This window comes from Dermacentor andersoni, chromosome 9 (assembly GCF_023375885.2).
Source record: "Dermacentor andersoni chromosome 9, qqDerAnde1_hic_scaffold, whole genome shotgun sequence".
In the NCBI taxonomy this organism is placed as follows: Eukaryota; Metazoa; Arthropoda; class Arachnida; order Ixodida; family Ixodidae; genus Dermacentor; species Dermacentor andersoni.
In genome coordinates this window covers 125,877,312-125,897,969 of record NC_092822.1, presented here as the reverse complement: position 1 = coordinate 125,897,969, position 20,658 = coordinate 125,877,312, and the positions used below count along the sequence as shown (strand labels likewise).

At 44.6% G+C, this 20,658-nt stretch overlaps 1 protein-coding gene and 1 long non-coding RNA gene across 4 annotated transcripts in view; one reads left to right on the top strand and one right to left on the bottom strand.

Moving 5' to 3' along the window:
* The window catches only part of LOC126529733 (TBC1 domain family member 25-like), a 170,594-nt gene that overhangs the window by 20,875 nt on the left and 129,061 nt on the right, over nt 1-20,658 (top strand). The window contains exon 1 of one of the 3 annotated variants that reach the window (XM_055069953.2): nt 1,820-1,992. The exons of the other annotated variants lie outside the window; for them this stretch is intronic. Within the exon in view, the coding sequence (XP_054925928.1) occupies nt 1,933-1,992 (60 nt within the window). The 5' untranslated portion in view covers nt 1,820-1,932. Of the gene's footprint in view, nt 1-1,819; nt 1,993-20,658 lie in introns of those variants that run through there. 3 annotated transcript variants of the gene reach the window in all.
* On the bottom strand, nt 524-983 carry LOC140213133 (uncharacterized). Its single transcript, XR_011890098.1, has 2 exons — nt 894-983; nt 524-803 (listed from the first exon to the last, which is right to left on the bottom strand). It is a non-coding gene; the product is annotated as an uncharacterized lncRNA (long non-coding RNA).

Genomic DNA, 20,658 nt, shown 5'->3' with positions numbered 1-20,658 from the left:
GTTCTGCCACGTCCCCTTGTTGGGCTCTGTGGTGGGTGGCAGACGCCATTGCCGAACAAATCACTTTTTTCTATGGGATCCTCGAACCCGTTTTCACCCGATCATTTCTCGAAAAGGGTACGCACCAACGCAACCTCGCTGTTCTTGCCTAAAAACAAAGAAACATTTCAGAAATTCCACGTCCTTCACTGTGAACAAACATCCACAAAAGCTAGAGCAATTTCCCCATTCCTTGTGGCCAAGTGCCTAAAAGAGACCATTGGAGCTGGTTATAAAGTAACAAAGATGGCAAGTGGGGATTTGCTCCTCGAACTAAAGGACAAGGAACAGTATAACAGACTCGCACATCTCGTAGCCTTTGGTAACATCCCTGTTTCTGTCAGCGCACATCGAATTATGAACACAGTCAAAGGTGTAGTATCAGATGAAGACTTAATGGCACTGAATGAAGAAGAACTGGATGGATGGAAGGACCAAGGCGTAATCCATGGGCAGCACATCAAAATCAGACGGAATGACAATGAAGCCGCAACAAAGCATTTAATGCTCACTTTCAGTTCAACTACTTTACCCGAGGCTTTTGAAACCGGCTATGTAAAACTCCATGTTCGACCCTACATTCCGAACCCGCGACGTTGCTTCAGATGTCAGAGATTTGGTCATGCATTCCAGAGCTGCCGAGGACAGCTTATGTGCACAAGGTGCGGCACAGCCGGTCACTCTGCTGATGACTGCAATAATGATGAAGTACCTTGTGCAAACTGCGACGGCAGTCGCCCTGCATACACGAGAGCTTGTCCAGCCTGGAAGAAAGAAAAGGAAATAATTACTGTAAAATTTAAGGACAACATAACATTCCACGAAGCACGACAAAGGGTCTCCTCATTATTTACATTGAAAACATCTTTCTCTGAAGTGGTGCAATGGGGGGCGGCGCCACAATGGCTTCTGGCAGCAGCGCGGACCACACCTAGCGTGCTGAGGCTCACGCCACCCGCCCCTACGGTGGGAGCAGCCAACGCTACCCTGCCACCTCTCGAAGTGTCCACACCAGTGGTCTCTTCAAGCTCTGGCAGCAGCCAGGGCACTGCAGAGGCCACAGGGGTCCTGTTGACCTCCGCCCCGGTGGGGACGAAGACTTTGTTGCTTGAGATGAAGTCTACGTGACGCACACATCGCTCTCAGGAGCGGGTGTCCAGTGCCTCGCAAGAGGCTATGGACGCCAGTCCAAGCCAAGCGGCGCAGGTAGTGTCAAAGGTGCGGCGAGGTTCTCTTGACCGCTCCAGAAAAGACAAAACACCAATTACAGGGCCTAACAAAGGCTCTGTAAAGTAACGTCATTCTGCTCTCTCTTGAGACACACAGCACAATTTTTTTTTCAACATGCATAACAGCATACAGTGGAACGTTAGAAGACTATTAAGAAACCTACCCCCGCAGGGGCGTCTTCGTCAGCAGGCGTTTGGTGTGTGGCGACACCACGTACCCGAGCACACGAGGGTTGGACCCTCTCACGTGTAGCCGTGTGCAGCTTAGCCGTGTCTGGGGAAAGGGGGATCCTGGAGGTTGAGCTGATGCTGGGTGTCAGGACCTTTAAGGTCCCCTGGCGGAGGCAACGCACCTCTTTGGCCTCTGCTTCACATAGGCGGCACCTCCAGACTGACCCACCTGGAGGAAATCGGCAGTCGCCTTTTCCTGTCCCTCTATTCCATCTTTTGCTTTCCCTCTCGCTGTCTCTTCTTTCCTGTCTTCTTATCACTTCTTCTCACTTCCGAATTTCAAGGCGGCAAGGGTTAACCATATGGGCGTGGCCTTCCTTGGTCATGGTTATATGGTTATAGCAGTTATGTATGGCTAGTGGTTTTTAAAACACTCCTATGTTGGGCTCCATGGTGGGTGGCCAGCTTAGCTTCCGAGCGTATATGTAATTTCATGGATAGAACCCCCTCTTCAGCAAAACCTGATCGGAGGCCGAAAAGGCACCGGACCGAGGTAATGAACTTCAATAAACCTAGTGATAGCTTTACAAAATTTTTTGTCATCACGTCAGAAACTGAATGAAAAATTCAAGACATGTCCCCTTTCCTCATAGCCTAGGCACTTAACTAATGTATTGGTGAGACCTACAAAGCAAAGAAAATGAATTCTGGAGACCTCTTGCTTGAAGTTATGACGGCTGAGCATAGCAGGCAAATTAAGAAACTTGAGAAGATCGGTGAGGACAGTGTGTCTGTCTCACATCGTACACTGAACTATGCGAAGGTTGTGATTTCAGATACAGAACTCCTAAACTGCACAGACGAGGAAATCGAAGAAGCCTTGAGAGATCAGGGTGTTCTATCTGCAAGACGAATTAAATTTAGAAAAAATAACATTGAAACTCCCACCAAACACATAGTGCTGACCTTCAACTCCTTAACGCTTCCAAGTGCCGTTAAGGCCGCTTACCTGTACCTTAGAGTAAGACCATATTTTCCCAATCCCCGCCGTTGCTTTCATGGGCACGGATCCCAGTCATGTCGCGGAAGAGCAATGTGTGCTAAATGCGGTCAACCAGACCATGGTGATGAAACATGCACAAGCAAGCTGTGCTGTGCAAACTGTGCGGGTCAGCATGCAGCGTTTTCTAGATCTTGTCCTGAGTGGAAAAAAGAAAAAGAAGTGATTTACAGGAGAACATATCATACATTGAAGCCAAAAAGAGTCGCATTTGCCTATAGAGGTACTTACGCACAGGCTGTGCATAGAGTGCGTGCACCGCCGATGGTGTCAGTTGGAACACAGGTGGAGCTGCTGGACAAAGTGTCAGCACTCCGGCCCTCCTCACCCAGTGAAAAAACAGACGCTCATAGCAACCCTCTCCCAAGAGGCCCAGAGGCTTCTGCTGGGGCTGTTGTCAGTCAGCACGCGGTAGAGGCCACGAAGGTCTCAGCATCGGTGCCGAAGGACCGCTTTCTTTCCAAGAAGTCGGCACCTTCATCAAGCACCATCAACGATGAACGCCCAAAGGGCGATGATATGATTGAAGTGTGTCCGCCGGACACGAATCAAACAAAAGAGCCCGACTTTTTGGTAGGCAAACCAAAAAGTCGGGTATTCCCCCTGGAAAACACAAAGGGGGTAGACTTCCGGTCATTCCCCCTGCCAAAGAGACGTGACCTAAAAAGCATTTTAGCAAATTTCTTGCTCATTTACATATGTCATCTTTGTGACCTTTTACATAGAATCTCTTTGTGAAATACTTGATAACCAACATCATCAAATATGGCTAATATTGTGCAGTGGAACTGCCGTGGTTTAAGAACTAATATTGATGACATTTACTATCTTTTCGAGGATGCTGGGGCTTCTGTTATATGTTTGCAAGAAACTCATTTGAAAGGTTGGCATAAACGATCTCTGCGTCGATATGGCATCTTTCGAAAAAATAGGGAACAGTCTTCAGTTGCATCCGGAGGAGTCGCTATAGTGGTTGCTCAAGGAGTCCCAGTACGTGAAGTGAAGCTTAACACCAACTTAGAAGCTGTTGCAGTAAAGGTTCAGATAGAAAAAACAATAACAGTATGCTCCCTGTACTTGCCACCAGGTAAGAATATCACAAGAAAAGAATTAGAAAATCTTGTGAAAGAACTCTCAGAACCTTTCCTTTTATTGGGTGATTTTAATGCTAATAACAACATCTGGGGCAGTAGCCACACTGACGCGAGAGGGAAAATAATAGAACAATTTTTAGACAACTGCAACATGTACTTTTTTAATGATGGAAAGCCAACATATTTTATTGCAAAATCACAATCTACGTCAAGCATTGACCTCTCCTGTGGCACGCCATCACTTGCTAGGTTATTTACTTGGGACGTGAGGGAAAACCCATGTGGCAGCGACCACTACCCTATAATACTCAAGCCGATCGATGTGCCTCCAACAATGCCAACATGAAGACAGAGATGGAAGCTGGGTAAAGCAGACTGGTCTCTCTTTTTGGAACGCTGTGAAATAAGGATTGATGATGTCATCGCACTCAATATTGACGATTCATGTGATGCAATAACGAAACAAATTTTAGATGCAGCTGAAAACTCCATACCACTTCCACAAGAGAAGCTTCCACGTAGACCAAAACCGTGGTGGAATGATGCATGTGATAAAGCTCGTAGGAAACAAAACTGTGCATGGTCTCGACTAAACAGGTACCCAACTTTCGAAAATTTATTGTTTTTCAAACAAAAGCGCAGTGAGGCTAGAAGGGAAAGATGGATAGCAAAAAGAACATAAGGGTGAAATATGTGAGCTCGATAAACAGTCACACAACAAGTAAATTAGTCTGGGAGAAAGTCAGAAAAATTGACGGTGTTCATACAGAATACACACTCCCTATATTTGACGAGGAAACGGATCTTGCAGGGCAAGCAAATATACTTGGCGAGCACATTGCTAGAATTTCGAGTGACGCTCATTACACTCCAGAGTTTCTTAAGATAAAGACCACTGCAGAAAAGAAAGATCTTCGGATATCACTGAATAGTACTGAGCCATATAACTGTCCTTTTACAAAAACTGAACTCTTCGATGCGATATATTTAGGGAAGAGCCATTCAGCAGGTCCGGACAACATACACTACGAAATGCTGCGACACCTACATATGAACACGTACGACACAATCCTTCACCTCTTCAACAGGTTGTGGGCGGAAGGCTATTTTACAAAAGCATAGAAGAAGGCGATAGTTCTACCACTTCTAAAACCTGAAAAGGAACACTCTGACCCTAACAGTTATCGCCCCATTGCCTTAACTAGTTGTTTAGGAAAAACATTCAAAAGAATGGTTAACAAACGGCTTGTACATCTTTTGGAAAGTAACGGGTTACTTGATCAGTACCAGTGTGGCTTTAGAGCCAATCGCTGCACAATCGACCAATTAGTCCGGTTAGAAAAAAAAATCCGTGAATCTTTCGTCCAAAAGCAACATTGCGTCTCCGTTTTCTTTGACTTATCAAAAGCGTATGATACGACATGGAGACATGGCATTTTAATGGACTTGACAGATACGGAATAAAAAGGGCACATGCTTGGTATAATCAAAAGCTATCTGGAGGACCAAACTTTTCAGGTGATGTTTGGAGCAACTTTCTCCAACTGTTCTATGCAGAAGAATGGAGTGCCGCAAGGTCTAGTATTGAGCGTTACACTATTTTTAGTGACGCTCAATTCGATAACTACAGTTATTCCTTCTTCCTTAATGTATTTTTTACATGTCGATGACAGTCAACTTTGTTTCTCCTCTTGTAATATGGCTACTTGCGAACGCCAACTCCAGTTGGGTGTAAACTCTATAGTGCGATGGGCAAACGAAAATGGTTTTAAATTTTGCGCAGAAAAAGCAATATGCGTACCTTTCAGTCGATACTGAAGGCTCACACCGGACCCAACATTACATATTAAAGGACAGCAAATCACAGTAAAGAATGAACACAAATTTCTTGGTATAATCTTTGACAAGAAACTCAACTTCAAAGCGCACATTGCTTATGCAAAACAGAAAGCTCTCAAACCCATAAATTCAATAAAGCTCCTATCCCACCGATCATGGGGTTCAGATAGAATATGTCTGCTTCGCATATACAATGCAGTTGTCCGGTCACAATTAGACTACGGATGTTTTTTGTACGGCTCAGCTCGAAAGTCGGCATTAGAGGTTCTTGATCCGGTGCATCACCTTGGATTACGTCCGTGTTCCGGCGCGTTTCGTACGTCTCCCATACAAAGCTTGTATGCAGAAACCAACGAGCTGTCTTTGGAGCACAGAAGACTATTTCTTGGAAACATGTACATAATGAGAGTACTGTCCTGTTCAGCGCATCCTTGTAGACTACTACAGTGAAAGCTCGTTAATTCGACTTCCGTTAATTCGGAAAATTCGATAATTCGACCTTCGCGCCTGGTCCCTACGATTATATATAAAAGTCTATGGGACGAAACTCTCGTTAATTCAGACAGATTCCAGCCCACCTCGGATAACTGGACGGTTTCGGGCAGCCACCGAGGCTCAAAAACGACAATACAGCAAACGCGGCACAAAAGTGATACCCAAACCAACGCCTCGTTGCCCAAACGCAGCATCGCCATTGACATCAAGTGGCTGAAACTTGGCCAATCCAATCCAATTGGCTCGACTTGTGGCTGGATGGGTGCTTTTCCTTGTTTTTGAACACGGAGGAAGGAAACTCTGGAGAGGCCCTTACGTCACTCTTTGTGAAGCTAAAGTGAAGCTGGAAGTTGGCGTTGCTCATGGCGTTGCTCCTCCTATCTGGCCAGCTCTCCTCTCTTGTTTACATTTCTCGCGAAACCACGCCACGCTGCGCGCAACCATGGTGCTCGGACGCGCGCGCTCCGCCGCAATACTAAACAATCGTTAGCACGTTTAGAGGGTGCAAAGAGGGCAATATTTCCCGCGGTTATTCCTTCGTCTGTTGCCATTGCCGTGGTGCGGTACATTGCGTACAGCTTTGCATGCGCGTTCATTTCACGAACTTTAGTTCCTCGTGTCTCACCTGGCCACAGCAAAATCCGGGAGAGCACGGTCCAGCTAACGCAACGCAACAAAACACGGAGACCAACGCGAACCTGGCCCGCACAGCGCCTTTGCCACGGTACGAAACCTACGGAGCAACACGTGTGAGCGCACAGAACCAAAACAAAGCCGCCATTGTGGCCCGAAAGGCGTGGCCGCCACGGCAAAGAATTAAAAATCAGCAAAAAAGAGGAGAACCTACTACGTAATTTCCTCCACACTTTTCTCCTAGTGCGCGGAAGGGGTAGGGCCTCTCCTTAGTTTCCTTCCTCCATGTTTTTGCACGTGTCGGCGTTATCGACGGGGCCATTTCGTCGCTTTGTTGCTGTTGGTGCGCTACATCCTTGCACGCTGTTTTGCCGAGGACCGCTGGATTTAGCGCAGCTCAGTTATTGAACTCTATTGGTGCTTTTCTATTGTGCGCCCATGTCACTGCATTCTCCGCCGATGGCAACGCTGGCGAAGCGGCCGAAATACGAGGCGAAGGACTTGGCTACCAAGGTGGAAATTTTGCGGGCCCTGAAGGACGGACTCTCTCGACAAGAAGCCATGAAGAAGTACGACGTGAAAAGAAGTACCTTGAGCACGTATGTGAAAAATGAAGAACAGATTCTTCAGGCGTTCGAAAGCGAGAAGTTTCGAGCGTCACGAAAGCGTCTGCGAACAGCAGCTCATCCAGAGTGTTGGAAGAGGCTTTGCTTCGGTGGGTGGTCGACTCGCGTAATGCAAATCTGCCATCGAGTGGACCCCTCGTCATGGCGCAAGCCGAGAGGTTTGCACTGATGATGCACATCCATTCATTTAAGGCATCGGAAGGGTGGTGTGCGTGCTTCAGAGAGCGACATGGCCTCGTTTTTAAGACTGTGTGCGGCGAAAGAGGCGCTGTCAACGAAGACGTCAACAACTGGAAGAACGCTCAGCTGCTCGAACACATCGCTGCCTACGATCCAAATGACGTATTTAATGCTGATGAAACAGCACTTTTCTTTAAGGCTTTGCCAGACAAGACTGTGACCATGAAAGGAGATCCGTGAATCGGTGGCAAAAGATCCAAGGAATGCGTCACCATTCTTTTAGCTGCCAACATGACAGGAACAGAGCGCTTGCCTCTTGTCGTCATTGGAAAGGCACAAAAGCCACGGTGCTTTAAGAACATGCCTGCTCTTCCGGTGGAATACCGAGCGAATAAAAAGGCCTGGATGACGTCGGAAATTTTTCGTGGCTGGATGCAGAAGTTAGACCGACAGTTTTCCGCAAAGAACCGCAAAGTGTTAATGGTGCTGGACAATTGTAGTGCGCATAACAGTGTCACCGGACTGGACAACATAGAAGTTGTTTTCTTGCCGCCGAACATAACATCGGCCCTCCAACCGATGGACCAAGGCATAATTCAGTATGTCAAGACCAAATACTGCAGGCGTGTGCTGGAACGGATGCTCCTGTGTCATGAAGTCGGCAAGCAGTACGACGTGAATCTTTTGAGCGCTGTCAACATTCTTGCCTACGTTTGGCACAACACGCCTGCGCACGTCATCACCAACTGTTTTAGACACAGTGGCTTCGTTGTGCGTGAGCCTGGCGATGATGCAGTGGCCGAAGTGTCGCTAGATGACAATGGAGATGATTGCGAAGACTTTAGAGTTCTGCCGGATGCGGTGACACTCGCTGATTACGTCGGAATTGATGACGGCGTTGTTACAGCCGGCTCGCTTACCGATGAAGAAATTGTCAGGGACATGCTGCACGGCAAAGATTCTGAGGAGGAAGAGGAGCCGCGAGAGGAGCAGCCTCGGCCCCCTCGCACTGTGAAGGAAGCCGCGGAGGCCCTCGCTATGTTGGAAGAATTTTGTGAGGACACTGCAGACAGCATGCGAGCTGCTAAGCACCTGGAAGGACTTCGTAAAATAGTATCCGCGCGGGTTTCTGCTCGAAAGCAGACGAGCACCCTCGATTACTTTGCGCAGTAAAGGTATGTTGATGAAAGTCGTGCATTTATTGTTTTTGTTGTCCACTTGATAATTCGGACATTCGGTTAATTCGGACATAATTTACGGTCCCTAGAAGTCTGAATTAACGAGCTTTTACTGTATTTACAGGGCTGCGCTTTGAAATACATTTTAGCAACAAACCGGCAATCATTCCTTCCTTTTTTATCAGGTACCAAAAGCTGAATGCGGACCTATGTTACGACGTAAGAAATAAATTCTTGCAAGATGAACCTTCTTTTGCTCCTTGGGAGATGAAACATGCGCAATGCGACTTTAGCTTAACAAAAAACAGAAAACAATCTTCACCAAGAGAGGTGTTACTAAGTGAATATTTAGAAATAGAATCAGAACATAATTTTTGCATGAAATACTTTACAGATGGATCAAAAAGCAATGGCAATGTAGGTGCTGCAGTGACATCAAATCAATTTGAAAAACAAATGAGACTTCCAAGTCAGGCTACTGTCTTTACTGCAGAACTTCTTGCCATTTCGTTAGCTCTTGAAGACATCTTGAAAAGAGGAAATAATCAATCTGTTATATTTAGCGACTCCTTGAGCTCTCTCAAGCTCTCGCATCTAGGTTACCATCTAGAAATAATCTACTCAAGAAAATACAAAGTAAAAACACAAAATGCCCCAAGAGAGCTTTAAATGTCGCTTTCTGCTGGATTCCTAGTCATGTAGGAATTCCCGGGAATGAAAGAGCAGACTTTATGGCAGCCCGTACCAAAGATATGGAGCTACATGATGTTGGCCTACCTTGGCAAGATTATAAAGCCACTTTAAGAATATCCGTTGAGAAACACTGGCAGAAAGTGTGGGATCAAGAAAAACTTAACAAGCTTCATTGCATAAAACCTATTTTACGAGAATGGCGGAGTTGTCGCCACAGACAAAGATTTTACGAGGTTATTTTATGTCGCTTAAGAATTGGTCACACAAGGCTGACACGTAGTTACTTAATAACAAACCACAACCAACATGCAAACACTGCAGTGAAAATTTAAACGTGCTACACATTTAATAACATGTCCTGGCTTAGAAAAATGGAGGGAAAGATATTTTAAGATTTTTTACGAAAAAAGAATCCCTATTCATCCCATGTTTTTATTGAGCAATGAACCACTTGTCCCATATGAAGATACTTTTAACTTTTTAAAAGCCACAGGAATCCTACAAGAACTATAGCACATTTCATGTTTTATATTTTTGCTTGGCCATTTACACCATTTTACAGCATTTGAACGAATAAGTTAATCCGAAAAACATGTGCTTGGTGCATTATAGTCTGCACGGCTGCTGCGCCATAAAAATCCCAACTCATCATCATCATAAGAAGCCTAGATGATGTCCAAGAAATTCTCTGTAAGTTAAAACCTAAAGTGCTGTGCGTGCAAGAAACCCATCCAACTTCCAAGCACACGAACTTCCTCCGACAATACATGACTTTCCAGAGAGACCGTGAGGATGCTGTGGCATCATCTGGCGGTGTAGCCATCATTGCTGATAGAAGTATAGCATGTGAGCATTTCAAGATCCAAACGGCCCTTGAGGCAGTGGCCATTCGAGCTGTACTTTTAAATAAACTCATAACCATCTGCTCCTTGTATATACCACCACATTATCACCTTCACAGACGCGACATAGAATCATTAACAGATGAGCTCCCGGAGCCCTATCGGATTCTTGGTGATTTTAATGCACACAGTAGTTTGTGGAGCGATTCACGCTGTGATTCGTGAAGTCGCACTATTGAACAGCTGCTTTTTTCTTCTGGAGCATGTCTCTTGAATACAAAAAAGCCCACGTATTTTAACCTGGCTAACAAGTCATATTCTGCCATAGATCTTCGCATTTTATCGCCGACGCTTTTACCTTATTTTAAATGGAGTGTGCTTAATAACCCGTATGGGAGTGAACACTTCCCAATAATCTTAAGTATGACGGAACAAGATCAGCTTCTCCCGCAGGTCCCTTGGTGGAAGGTTGACTCAGCCGATTGGGAACGGTACCGAACTCTTACTCACATGACGTGGACTGAGATGTCCGGTATAACCATAGATGATGCTGTCACATATTTTACAGCTTTTATACTTGATGCCGCCTGTAAGTGTATTACTCAAGCGAGCGGCACTGGTTCCAAGCAGCGTGTTCCCTGGTGGAACGATGCATGTAGGCAAGCACGGAGGAACCAGAACAAAGCGTGGGCGCTGCTTCGCGATTCGCCAACAGCAGAAAACCTGGAAAACATTAAGCATGTCAAATCACAGGCAAGGAGAACGTGCCGACAAGCAAGACGAGAGAGTTGAGCAAAGTTTATATGAAGCATCAACTCTTACACAGATGAGAGAAAAGTCTAGAATAGAGTGAAGAAAGTTAACGGGCAACAAACGTATTCCTTACCTTTAGTAAATAGCCACGGAGAAAGCCTGGAAGATCAAGCCAACTTTCTTGGTCCACATGTTAAATACATATCGAGCTCCTTGCACTACCCCGAAACCTTCCTAAAGTACAAAACGCGAATAGAACAGCAAAAGTTACAAAGAAAATGTGCTAAAAGTGTGGCGTACAACGAACCATTTTGCATAGCAGAACTGCAGGCAGCACTGAACTGTTGTAATACATCCGCCCCAGGTTCAGACCGTGTAATATATGAGATGCTGAAACAACTACCCTCCGAAACACAAAAAACCCTCCTTTACCTTTACAATGTTATATGGTTTTCCGGCGAGGTCCCCTCTGTTTGGAAGGAGGCTATTATAATTCCAATTCTAAAGCACGGAAAGGACCCTTCCTCTGTATCAAGTTACAGACCTATAGCATTAACAAGTTGCCTCTGCAAAGTTTTCGAAAAAATGATTAACTATCGCCTACTACACTTCCTCGAATCAAACAAATTGCTCGACCCATACCAGAGCGGGTTTCGGGAGGGTCGATCCACCAATGACCATCTCGTACACATCGAAGCACGTATCCGTGAAGCTATTGTTCATAAGCAGTTTTTCGTATCAGTATTCCTAGATATGGAGAAAGCCTATGATACTACGTGGTGGTTTGGCATATTGAGAGACCTCTCACAGTTGGGTATACACGGTAATATGTTCAATGTTATCGAAAGTTATCTGTCTAATCACACACTCCGTGTTCGAGTGGGCAACGTTCTGTCACGGAAATTTGTACAGGAAACTGGAGTGCCACAGGGCAGGGTGCTCAGCTCCACGCTCTTTATAGTAAAAATGAACTCTCTCCGTCTATACATACCACGTAACATCTTCTATTCAAAATATGTTGACGATGTGCCGATAGGATTTCAATCAAGTTCTCTCGCAATCTGTGAGCGACAGGTCCAGCTTGGTCTTAACAAGGTCTCCAAATGGGCTGATGAGAACGGGTTCAGACTGAACCCACAAAAAAGCATGTGTCGTTTTCTCTAGAAAAAGAGGCCTGCACCCTGATCCTGAAATTGTGTTGCATGGTGAGCATCTGCCTGTAAATAGGGAACATAAATTTTTAGGCATAATCTTAGACTCATAATTAACCTTTATACAGCACATAAAGTATCTTAAAAACACGTATGAAAACAATGAATATCTTAAAGGTGCTGTCACGCGCAACCTGGGGCAGTGATAGAAAATGTCTCATGAACTTGTATAAAAGCCTCATATGCACACGACTAGACTATGGAGCCATAGTTTACCAGTCGGCTGCTCCAACTGCTCTGAAGATGCTAGACCCTGTCCACCACTTAGGAATTCGCCTATCAACAGGGGCCTTTAGACAAGCCCAGTGGAAAGCCTTTACATTGAATCAGAGGAGTGGTCACTTCATCTGCAGAGAACATATTTGTCTTTCATGTATTTTCTGAGAGTGAACGCAAACAGTGAGCACCCCACGTATTATACTATAAACGATTTGTTCAGTTCTCAATTTTTTCGCAACCGGCCCACAGTGGCACAACCTTTTTCACTGCGTGTGAGAGACATAGCTGAAGAAACAAGGGTTCCACTGCTTTAATACCACCTTATGCTCCTTGTTATATGGCCCCCGCCCTGGCAGTGGCAACCTATACACTGTGATAAATCTTTTGCAGCTGTTACAAAGTGTGCGCCTGTCGCGCATATCCGAATGCACTTCCTCGAATTGCAGCACAAATATTCCTCTCCTGACTTTTTTACAGACGCATCGAAGTGTTATTCTGGCATTTCTTACGCAGCGGTCGGTCCATCCTTTTCGGATTCCGGTGTTCTGCACCCTAGCACAAGTATTTTCACAGCAGAAGCCTACGCGATATTGGCCGCCGTTAAGCACATTAAAGAATTTAATATCTAAAAGGCAGTTATATACACAGATTCTTTGAGCGTCGTAAACGCTTTGAAAACTGTCAAAAAATATCAAAACCCTGTCATTGAGAAGAGAAGAAGAAGAAGTTTATTTTACCACGTAAGTACACTGATATATACAAAGCGGTAGGGATGGCAGGATAAAAGCTGCATAACGGCAGCTTGACTAGTCCCACCTCCCCATGAACAACAGGCAGCAACATGGCAAGATATTCGTAGTACATACTTGTGGCAGGGTCAATATATACATATTCACAGACGCATATATATACACACATTTATACATATATATATACATACACGCATGCATATACGCATACATGTATGCAAGAAAACCAGAAATGACAACTTAGAAATAGCAAAGGAATACTTTTGAACCGGCAAACCAAAAAGTTAATTATTCACAGAAATTTTTGCAGTAATGTGCTCTTGGATATATGGCGTATGTTTACATCATTTAGACTATATTTGTTAACCCTTTCGCTGTTGGACCTTTCTGGCCGTGACGCACCCCCAGTGTCGGCTTGGTTTCAGGGAACGAGCATAACAGGGAATGAACATAGCAATTTATTTTTGATTATGATTGGTATACAAACAACATAGTCACTGCAATATGCACATTTCAGTGTTTTGCAGCTGTTGTTAGTAAACATCATCATCATCATCAGCCTGACTATAACATCCGTTCAACATCCGAATCTGACGATGCGGAACTCCCCTCTTCCTCGCATGAGACTGTCCGAGTCCGAATCCGAGCTCGGCTCGTATTCTGAATCAGAATTGAGCCACCGCTCCAATGAGCAGACGAAGGTCCGCGCGCTCAGCCATCCGAAAGTAACCGCGTGCAGGGAGGATGCACTTTCAGTCGCCCGCACAACGGAGAGAAATGGAATGTCGCGTGATCAAGAAGACAGAGGGAGATAGAAAAAGGCTAAAACAGAGTTCGAAGGGCTTTACGTTTACTGCTGCAAGTCGGAAGCGAGGGTGCGGCGAGAGAGCGAAAGCAGCAATCGAGTCACTCTTTTCAGAGAGGCAACGGCGCGCGGCGCGTGCCTCTGAACTTGACGCGCCGTAGCAGACACACCAACAGAATAAAAATAAAAGCCTTCAAACCCGCGGAGATGGCAGAACAACCCTTGAACCCATAACCACACGCGCGCGACGCATGATACAGCGAACGCGGAGCCACCGCGCCACTCAGCAAAGAGAGAGGGGCGAGTGGCAGTCGCACCGTACTCTTCAATACGTGACTAACACAGGTCGAGGCGAAAATATGAACTTGTAGAAGGAGTCAACAGATGGAGGGACCAGTTCAGGAGCGCCAGCTGTGCGCTTAGGCGCGAAATTTTGAACGCATGATAGAGAACGTACCGGTACGTCGGTGACACTTTGGGGGGGGGAAGCGCGAAGACGTACCGGTACGTCCGTGACAGCGAAAGGGTTAAGTGTAGAAGGAAGACAGTAGGAGAGTGCTTGAAGGCCATAGTTAGTCCGAGGGCGCGGGACTTCCCAGTGTTCCGTATATCGATTTAGGCTAAAAGAAGGATTCCGCTGCAAGTTCGCCATGTTTATGATATGATTAGTACCCTTAATCATGTCACGTGTAAAAGAACACATAAGTTGATACTCGTAAAGGTGGTCTACATGTAAAATCTTGAACTTCCAGAATACGTCACGCGTATTTCCATTGTAAGGTAAGTCTGAAATAGCACTAAGGCATTCTTTTGAACTGAAACTAAATTACCTAATGATTTCTTAGTACTATTTGACCAGACCAGGTTACAATAGCGCAGGTGAGAAGCAAATAGTGCGTTATAAACCATGAGTTTCTGTGGTATTGGTAGTAGCCTCTGGCATCTGCGCAACATACCTAACGCTTTACTCAGTTTATTTCGTAAGTAATCGGTGTGCTGGTCCCATAGCATCAATTCATGAAAGATAACACCCAATGTTTTTGCTGTAGTGGAAAGTTCTATTTTTGTGTCATTGAGCGTGAGGCATTGGGTGAGATCACAAGGCGTGGACTTCGCTCTAAAGAGGACCGCTTTTGTCTTGGAGCAGTTTAACTGGAGAGAATTTTTTACAGACCAGTTATATATCTTGTGAAGTATTTCATTTGCAAAATTGATGAGTTGATCCTCCTTAGTTCCTGAGAAGAATAAACTAGTATCATCTGCGTAAATAATATAGTTAATCGAAACATCAATATTAACAGTGTCATTTATATAAATGATAAATAAAAGTGGTCCCAATATGCTACCTTGAGGCACACCTTGCTTAATAAGTTTAAATGAAGATAATTTTCTATTTATTGATACGCATTGCTTTCTGTTAGCTATGTAATGTCTAATTAAATCTAAAACAATTCTGCGTGTACCATAACAATTCAATTTTTCTAATAGCGTTCCATGGTTAATTCTGTCAAAAGCTTTTGAGAAATAAAGGAATACTCCCAATGTTAGTTTCCTCGCCTCTATATTTTTCAAAATTAGTTCCTTTTGCTTAAGAAGAGCAGTTTCAGTCGAGCAGCCTGGCCTGAAGCCATATTGACATGGTGTTAAAACAGAATACTTGTTAAAAAAGGCAGTCATCCTAAGGAGAATAATTTTTTCTAAACATTTTGAAAACAGTGGAAGAATTGAGATTGGTCTATAGTTACTTAAGTTTTCCCTTTCTCCGCCTTTGTACACCACAGCTACCCTTGCAATTTTCATCTGTTGAGGAAAAATGCCAGAGGTTAGGGAGATGTTGTAAATGTGAGTGAGGCAAGGGGTGAGGCAAGGGTCTCTTTACTCAGTATTATGCACCACCTATCAGTCCAAGCAGCATATCGTGGTATGCTGGGTGCCGGGGCACCGAGAGATTGAAGGAAATGTGTTGGCTGACCAGCTAGCCACATCCGTCCACGCGAACACTTCCAACTCTTCCACGACTGTCCCTGTAAGGGACCTCAAGCCCTCCATAAGGAAAACGCTCGGGGCTTACTGGCAGTGGTTGTGGGATAAAGAAACAGAAAATAAACTACATGTTATCAAACCATATCTTGGCAACTGGCCGCCGGTATCAAAGGACCGCCACACGGAAGTAACACTTTGCAGACTTAGGATAGGACACACATACAGCACACACGCATACCTCTTGTCCAGTGGTGATGTATGCCGCCGAATCATAATTTGATGACCCACGAATGTCTGTGCAGTCTACAGCATTGGAAGATGTAACTCATATTATCTGCCACGAACTAGAAGCAATAGCACCCTATGGTTGTCCTTCCTGCCCACCACGTCGTTCATGCAAGCAGTCATCTGCCAGAAATTTGCGAACCTGGGTTTATCATCTGCAGTCTGTTTTATTCATGCACTCGAATGTACTCCTGCCAATTTCACCCAGAACCAGGCCTACCCTCCACGCTACAGAAATCCATCTGACTGGAGGACGGCAGACAACTGCTATGTTTCAACTGCTCTCGCGTTGGACACATTGTCTGTCACTGCCGCGGTTGCTGGTTGTCGCCTTCAAACTGGAGCACTAGATCTTGGCGTTGTCCTGAAGGCAACATCTAATGTTTTTCTCCTCACTCTGATCCACAGGCTTCCGGTGCTGGCACTCAACACTCCAGGTTTAGCTGTTCACCGTCACCACAAGGTTGTCAATCTTTATTGCCGCAACCATGCCGGTCCTCCTTCTCCGCACCGCCTGGCCCTTATGCTCCGGAAAATTAAGTCATGCAGCTCCTGGAGGGGATGCTGCATCAATTACTTCGTAGAAATATTCTCTGTTGACTGTACCTGCGCTGAAACCTTCTGGACATTAGCAGACGACATTACTATTATGGCCCTCATAGATACCAGCGCACAGATTTCAGTAATAACCTGTACTCCCTGTACTCAGCTCTGCAAATTTATTACACCTGCTATGGAGCGCACAGTATGGGTTGCTGATGGCAGCACGCCTGCCATTCTTAAAATGTGCACTGCCTGAGTATGTATTGCTGGCCGTCAGACCATTGTTTTGTTTGCTGTCGTCGCTTAGTGTCCTCACGATGTAATCCTTGATCTAGACTTTCTCTTGACGCACTCGGCCCTTATTGCCTGCTCGACAGATGTTCTTCAACTGGAACTCCCATTTGACGCCCATGTAATATCCAACACTCCCAGCCACTTATGTTCTGCAGAGTTTCTCCATCTGCCACTGCATGCCGCAACTTATCCCATTAAGGCCCTGTCCGCCTGTGTGTGATCATGAATACATTGTTTCCCCTGTTCTCAACGTGCTCCTGACACACTGTCATCCTGCTGCACACTGTGGTCGCTGTATGCGGAAACAGAACCTGCCTGCCTACTTTAAGCTTTGGACCATCTGTCGATATGCTACCTACTGATATTATGCTTGTCATTGTTTCGTTGTAGGAAAGTGATATTTCTGTGTTAACCGTCGATGGCCCTCAGAGTGATCTAGGCTTTCTCACAGCCATTGTGTTGCCATGTGCCAATTTTGAAAAAAAATTAAATCTTCAAACCTCTCGCTTATGCAAGCAGAAAATCTTTGTCGGGTCATACTGTCCTATGCAGATATCTTTGACCTGGAAAATCTGCCATTAGGGCAGACCGCAGTTGTTGAGCACAACATCCACACCAGCGATGCAAAATTGATTCTTTGGCGCCTTTATCGCTTTTATGCCGTGAAGCACGACATAATCCAAAACAAAGGCGAGAAAATACTGGCCAAGGACATCATGAAACCATTGTCTAGTCCATTTGCATCTCCTATTGTGCTAGTCATGAAAAAAAGACAAGACCTGGCATTTTTATGTTTGTTTTTGACACATCAACAAGATAAGGAGAAAAGACATCTATTTGGACACATTCCAGAAGCACTTGGATTTAAAGTGGACAGAAGCATTAACCGGTCAGCAGTTGAGATAAGTAAGAGACATTCAGGGTATCTGTGGAAAAAAAGCAGGGAAGAGATCGATAGGACTATCAATTACAGGTACAGGTAGCAGTACAAGGTAGTTCGAGAAGTATTGAGAAAAAGAAAAAGGATGAAAGGATGAAAAAAATTAAAGGCATGTATATAGCATACCCAATTAACTCGAGCAGGCTAGGTGACATTTGTCACTGTTCCATTTCAAAGGGGGTGCCAGTAAATTATGATCATCTTGAGGTAGGGGATCTGAAAGAAGGATGGTCGGAGAATGCCACCAGATGGTGTTGCCATCTTGCAGTCATGCGTGGTGTTTCCATCCATGCATTATCTCGGTAGAACACGTCGGCAGGCGGTCAGGATGGCACATGGCTTGTGCTTCCTGTTTTTAATGCATGCACGTCGTGCAAACATTTTGTTTTCCCCTCTTGTGATCGAACATGGACAAAGTCACTTTTAACTAGGCGTTCATCACTGAACTTAAGCATCCCCATGTCCCGTTAGGTGTGCATAATCGGGAGTGGAAATTCATGGCAAGTCTCTGTCCATTTGCATTTTCTCCGTGTGGGTGCTTTCGCTTTCGTGGCGGTGTGGTATTTGGTGTGCATCGCATTTTTCGTGAAAGAAAAACGTTCCCTGTGATAATGAAGTAGTAGGGCCACTTACAGACTCACTGTCAAGTGGCACACACTGTCAAGTCGGATATACTTGTGATATAATAAAATAAAAGACTGCACATTTATAGACTTGTGTTTGCGAATGTGAGAAGGAAGCTGCCACCACTTTTTACAATATAAATTGCACTTTCGTGTCATGGTCAATTTCTCTGACAGAGGGACCAACCTTTTTTTTTTTTTTTCATTTCTGTATGAACTCGCAAAGTATTTTGTAATTGCTGTGGCAAACATCAAAAGAACTAGGGGAGCCAGCCCAGAAGTGGTGTTGTTGTAAAGTGTGATTCGGGTGGACAATAAAATGGCGGTCGAAATAAACCTGGAGTCTCCCACTGTGGCGTGCTGCATTTTGGCACGTAAAACTTCAGATTTAATTTAATGACACCTATAATCTTAAATGGTCTTTATCATTTGGCATAGATGGTACTAATTCTAAATTACTAAAAGAACACAATAATAGTATCAAGCAATATTCTGCTGCATCTATCTAGCAAGTCCCTTACAAATGGTATGCTTCCTACAGACAGGAGGGTAGCGAAAGTATTACCTGTTTTTAAAAAAAGTTACAAGAGTTCTAGCAAAAATTACTGCCCTATATCACTAACTTGCATTTGCTGCAAAACATTAGAGCACGTTGTCGCATCCCACATATACTCTAATCTTGAATGTAATAACTTTATTTATCCGTAAAGCACAGTTTCCGAAAAGGATTTTCTTGCAAAATCCAACTACTTACTAGAATTCATGTCAGACTTACACTTTGACATAACTGGCTTAAGGGGGGACAGCAATTGAAGTGGTCAAATTGTCAAAATTTTCGATATTCTGATTTATTTTTTTCATGATCCATGGACCATTATCTACCTCGTAGTGAAATGTTATAACAAAATAAGTGGTAGAAATCGAGAAAACAACACTTTCATAGAGTGCTATCATAAAAAATTGCAATAAAATTGGGCTTCGGAAGGCCCTGTCGCACTGCAGATCACCCGGCTATCCATTGACGCAGCACCACCATCTTGGTATCATCGTAAAGAGGAGAGATCAGAGCTAAAGATAGCCATAGCGACGCATTTCTCCACCGAAAAATAAACCAGGGGTGCTATTCTCGACAGGCACGGTGGCTGTTTGGCCACCTTTATCCGCCGTGTTGACTCTCTAATTGGCTGTGGAGAGCTCACGTGCCTTGAAATTTGTGCCGGGAAACGGAAGTTTTTGCGAAATGCAATTTTGCGTTCTCACGAAGATGACGAAACGTGACGTGGAGCTGCAAATTTTATCGACTAATACTTTCTTTTTGGTCCTTGGCAGCTATATTGCAACGTTAGCGCTTCAACAAAAAAAAGTGAGCGGTAGTGTACAGAAGCCAGTGCAATGCATCCGCAATTTCATGAATATGTGGTGGCGATCTAAGATAGCCGCCATGTCAGCTTGCCGATTGGCTGAAGGAATCTCCTGTGAGGAGCGTCACAGGAAGAGCTGTTTCGTAAACGTCGTTTACACGATGCGTGACGTTGTGCTGGGCTGCCATTGCTGAGATTTTCCGCCATTATTTGTGGTGCGACGAGCCGCGCGAATTATGCTAATGAGCAGCCATATGCAATGGCAGCTGAGAGGAATGCGTATCGCCACATTTTCCTCGTCGCCTGGTGCCATAAAAATCTTTCGTTCATAATGCGTGCTCATAGTATTTGCATTGCTCTCAGGTGTTGTTGGCATTTGTGTTTGGGGCCATCATTTTTTAAAAGAACACGTTTACTAGTATTGACCAGTGTTGTAGTTCGCCAGTATTCTTTGATTTACGTACTCAAAAGAACTCACAGGAGAGGATGCAGAGGAAGGCAATAAGGTTAATTTATAATAAATACAAGTTAACGAATTCATCCACTGAATTATTGAAAAAGCTGGTTTATTAACACTGCAAAGTAGGTCAAAACTAGCACGACTAAAGTTTTTGTTTTAATTTGTTCATGGTGACAAAACAGTTGACACATCCGTACAAAGTTCTTTGAGTCGTTCTAGGTGAACACGCCACAAGCACTCCAGAACACCTAAAATACACCTTTAACTCAAATTGCTTTAGATATTCATATTTCCTTAAATCTACTAGGGAACGAAATGAACTTAGTCCTTCAGTTACAAACGCGTTATGTTTA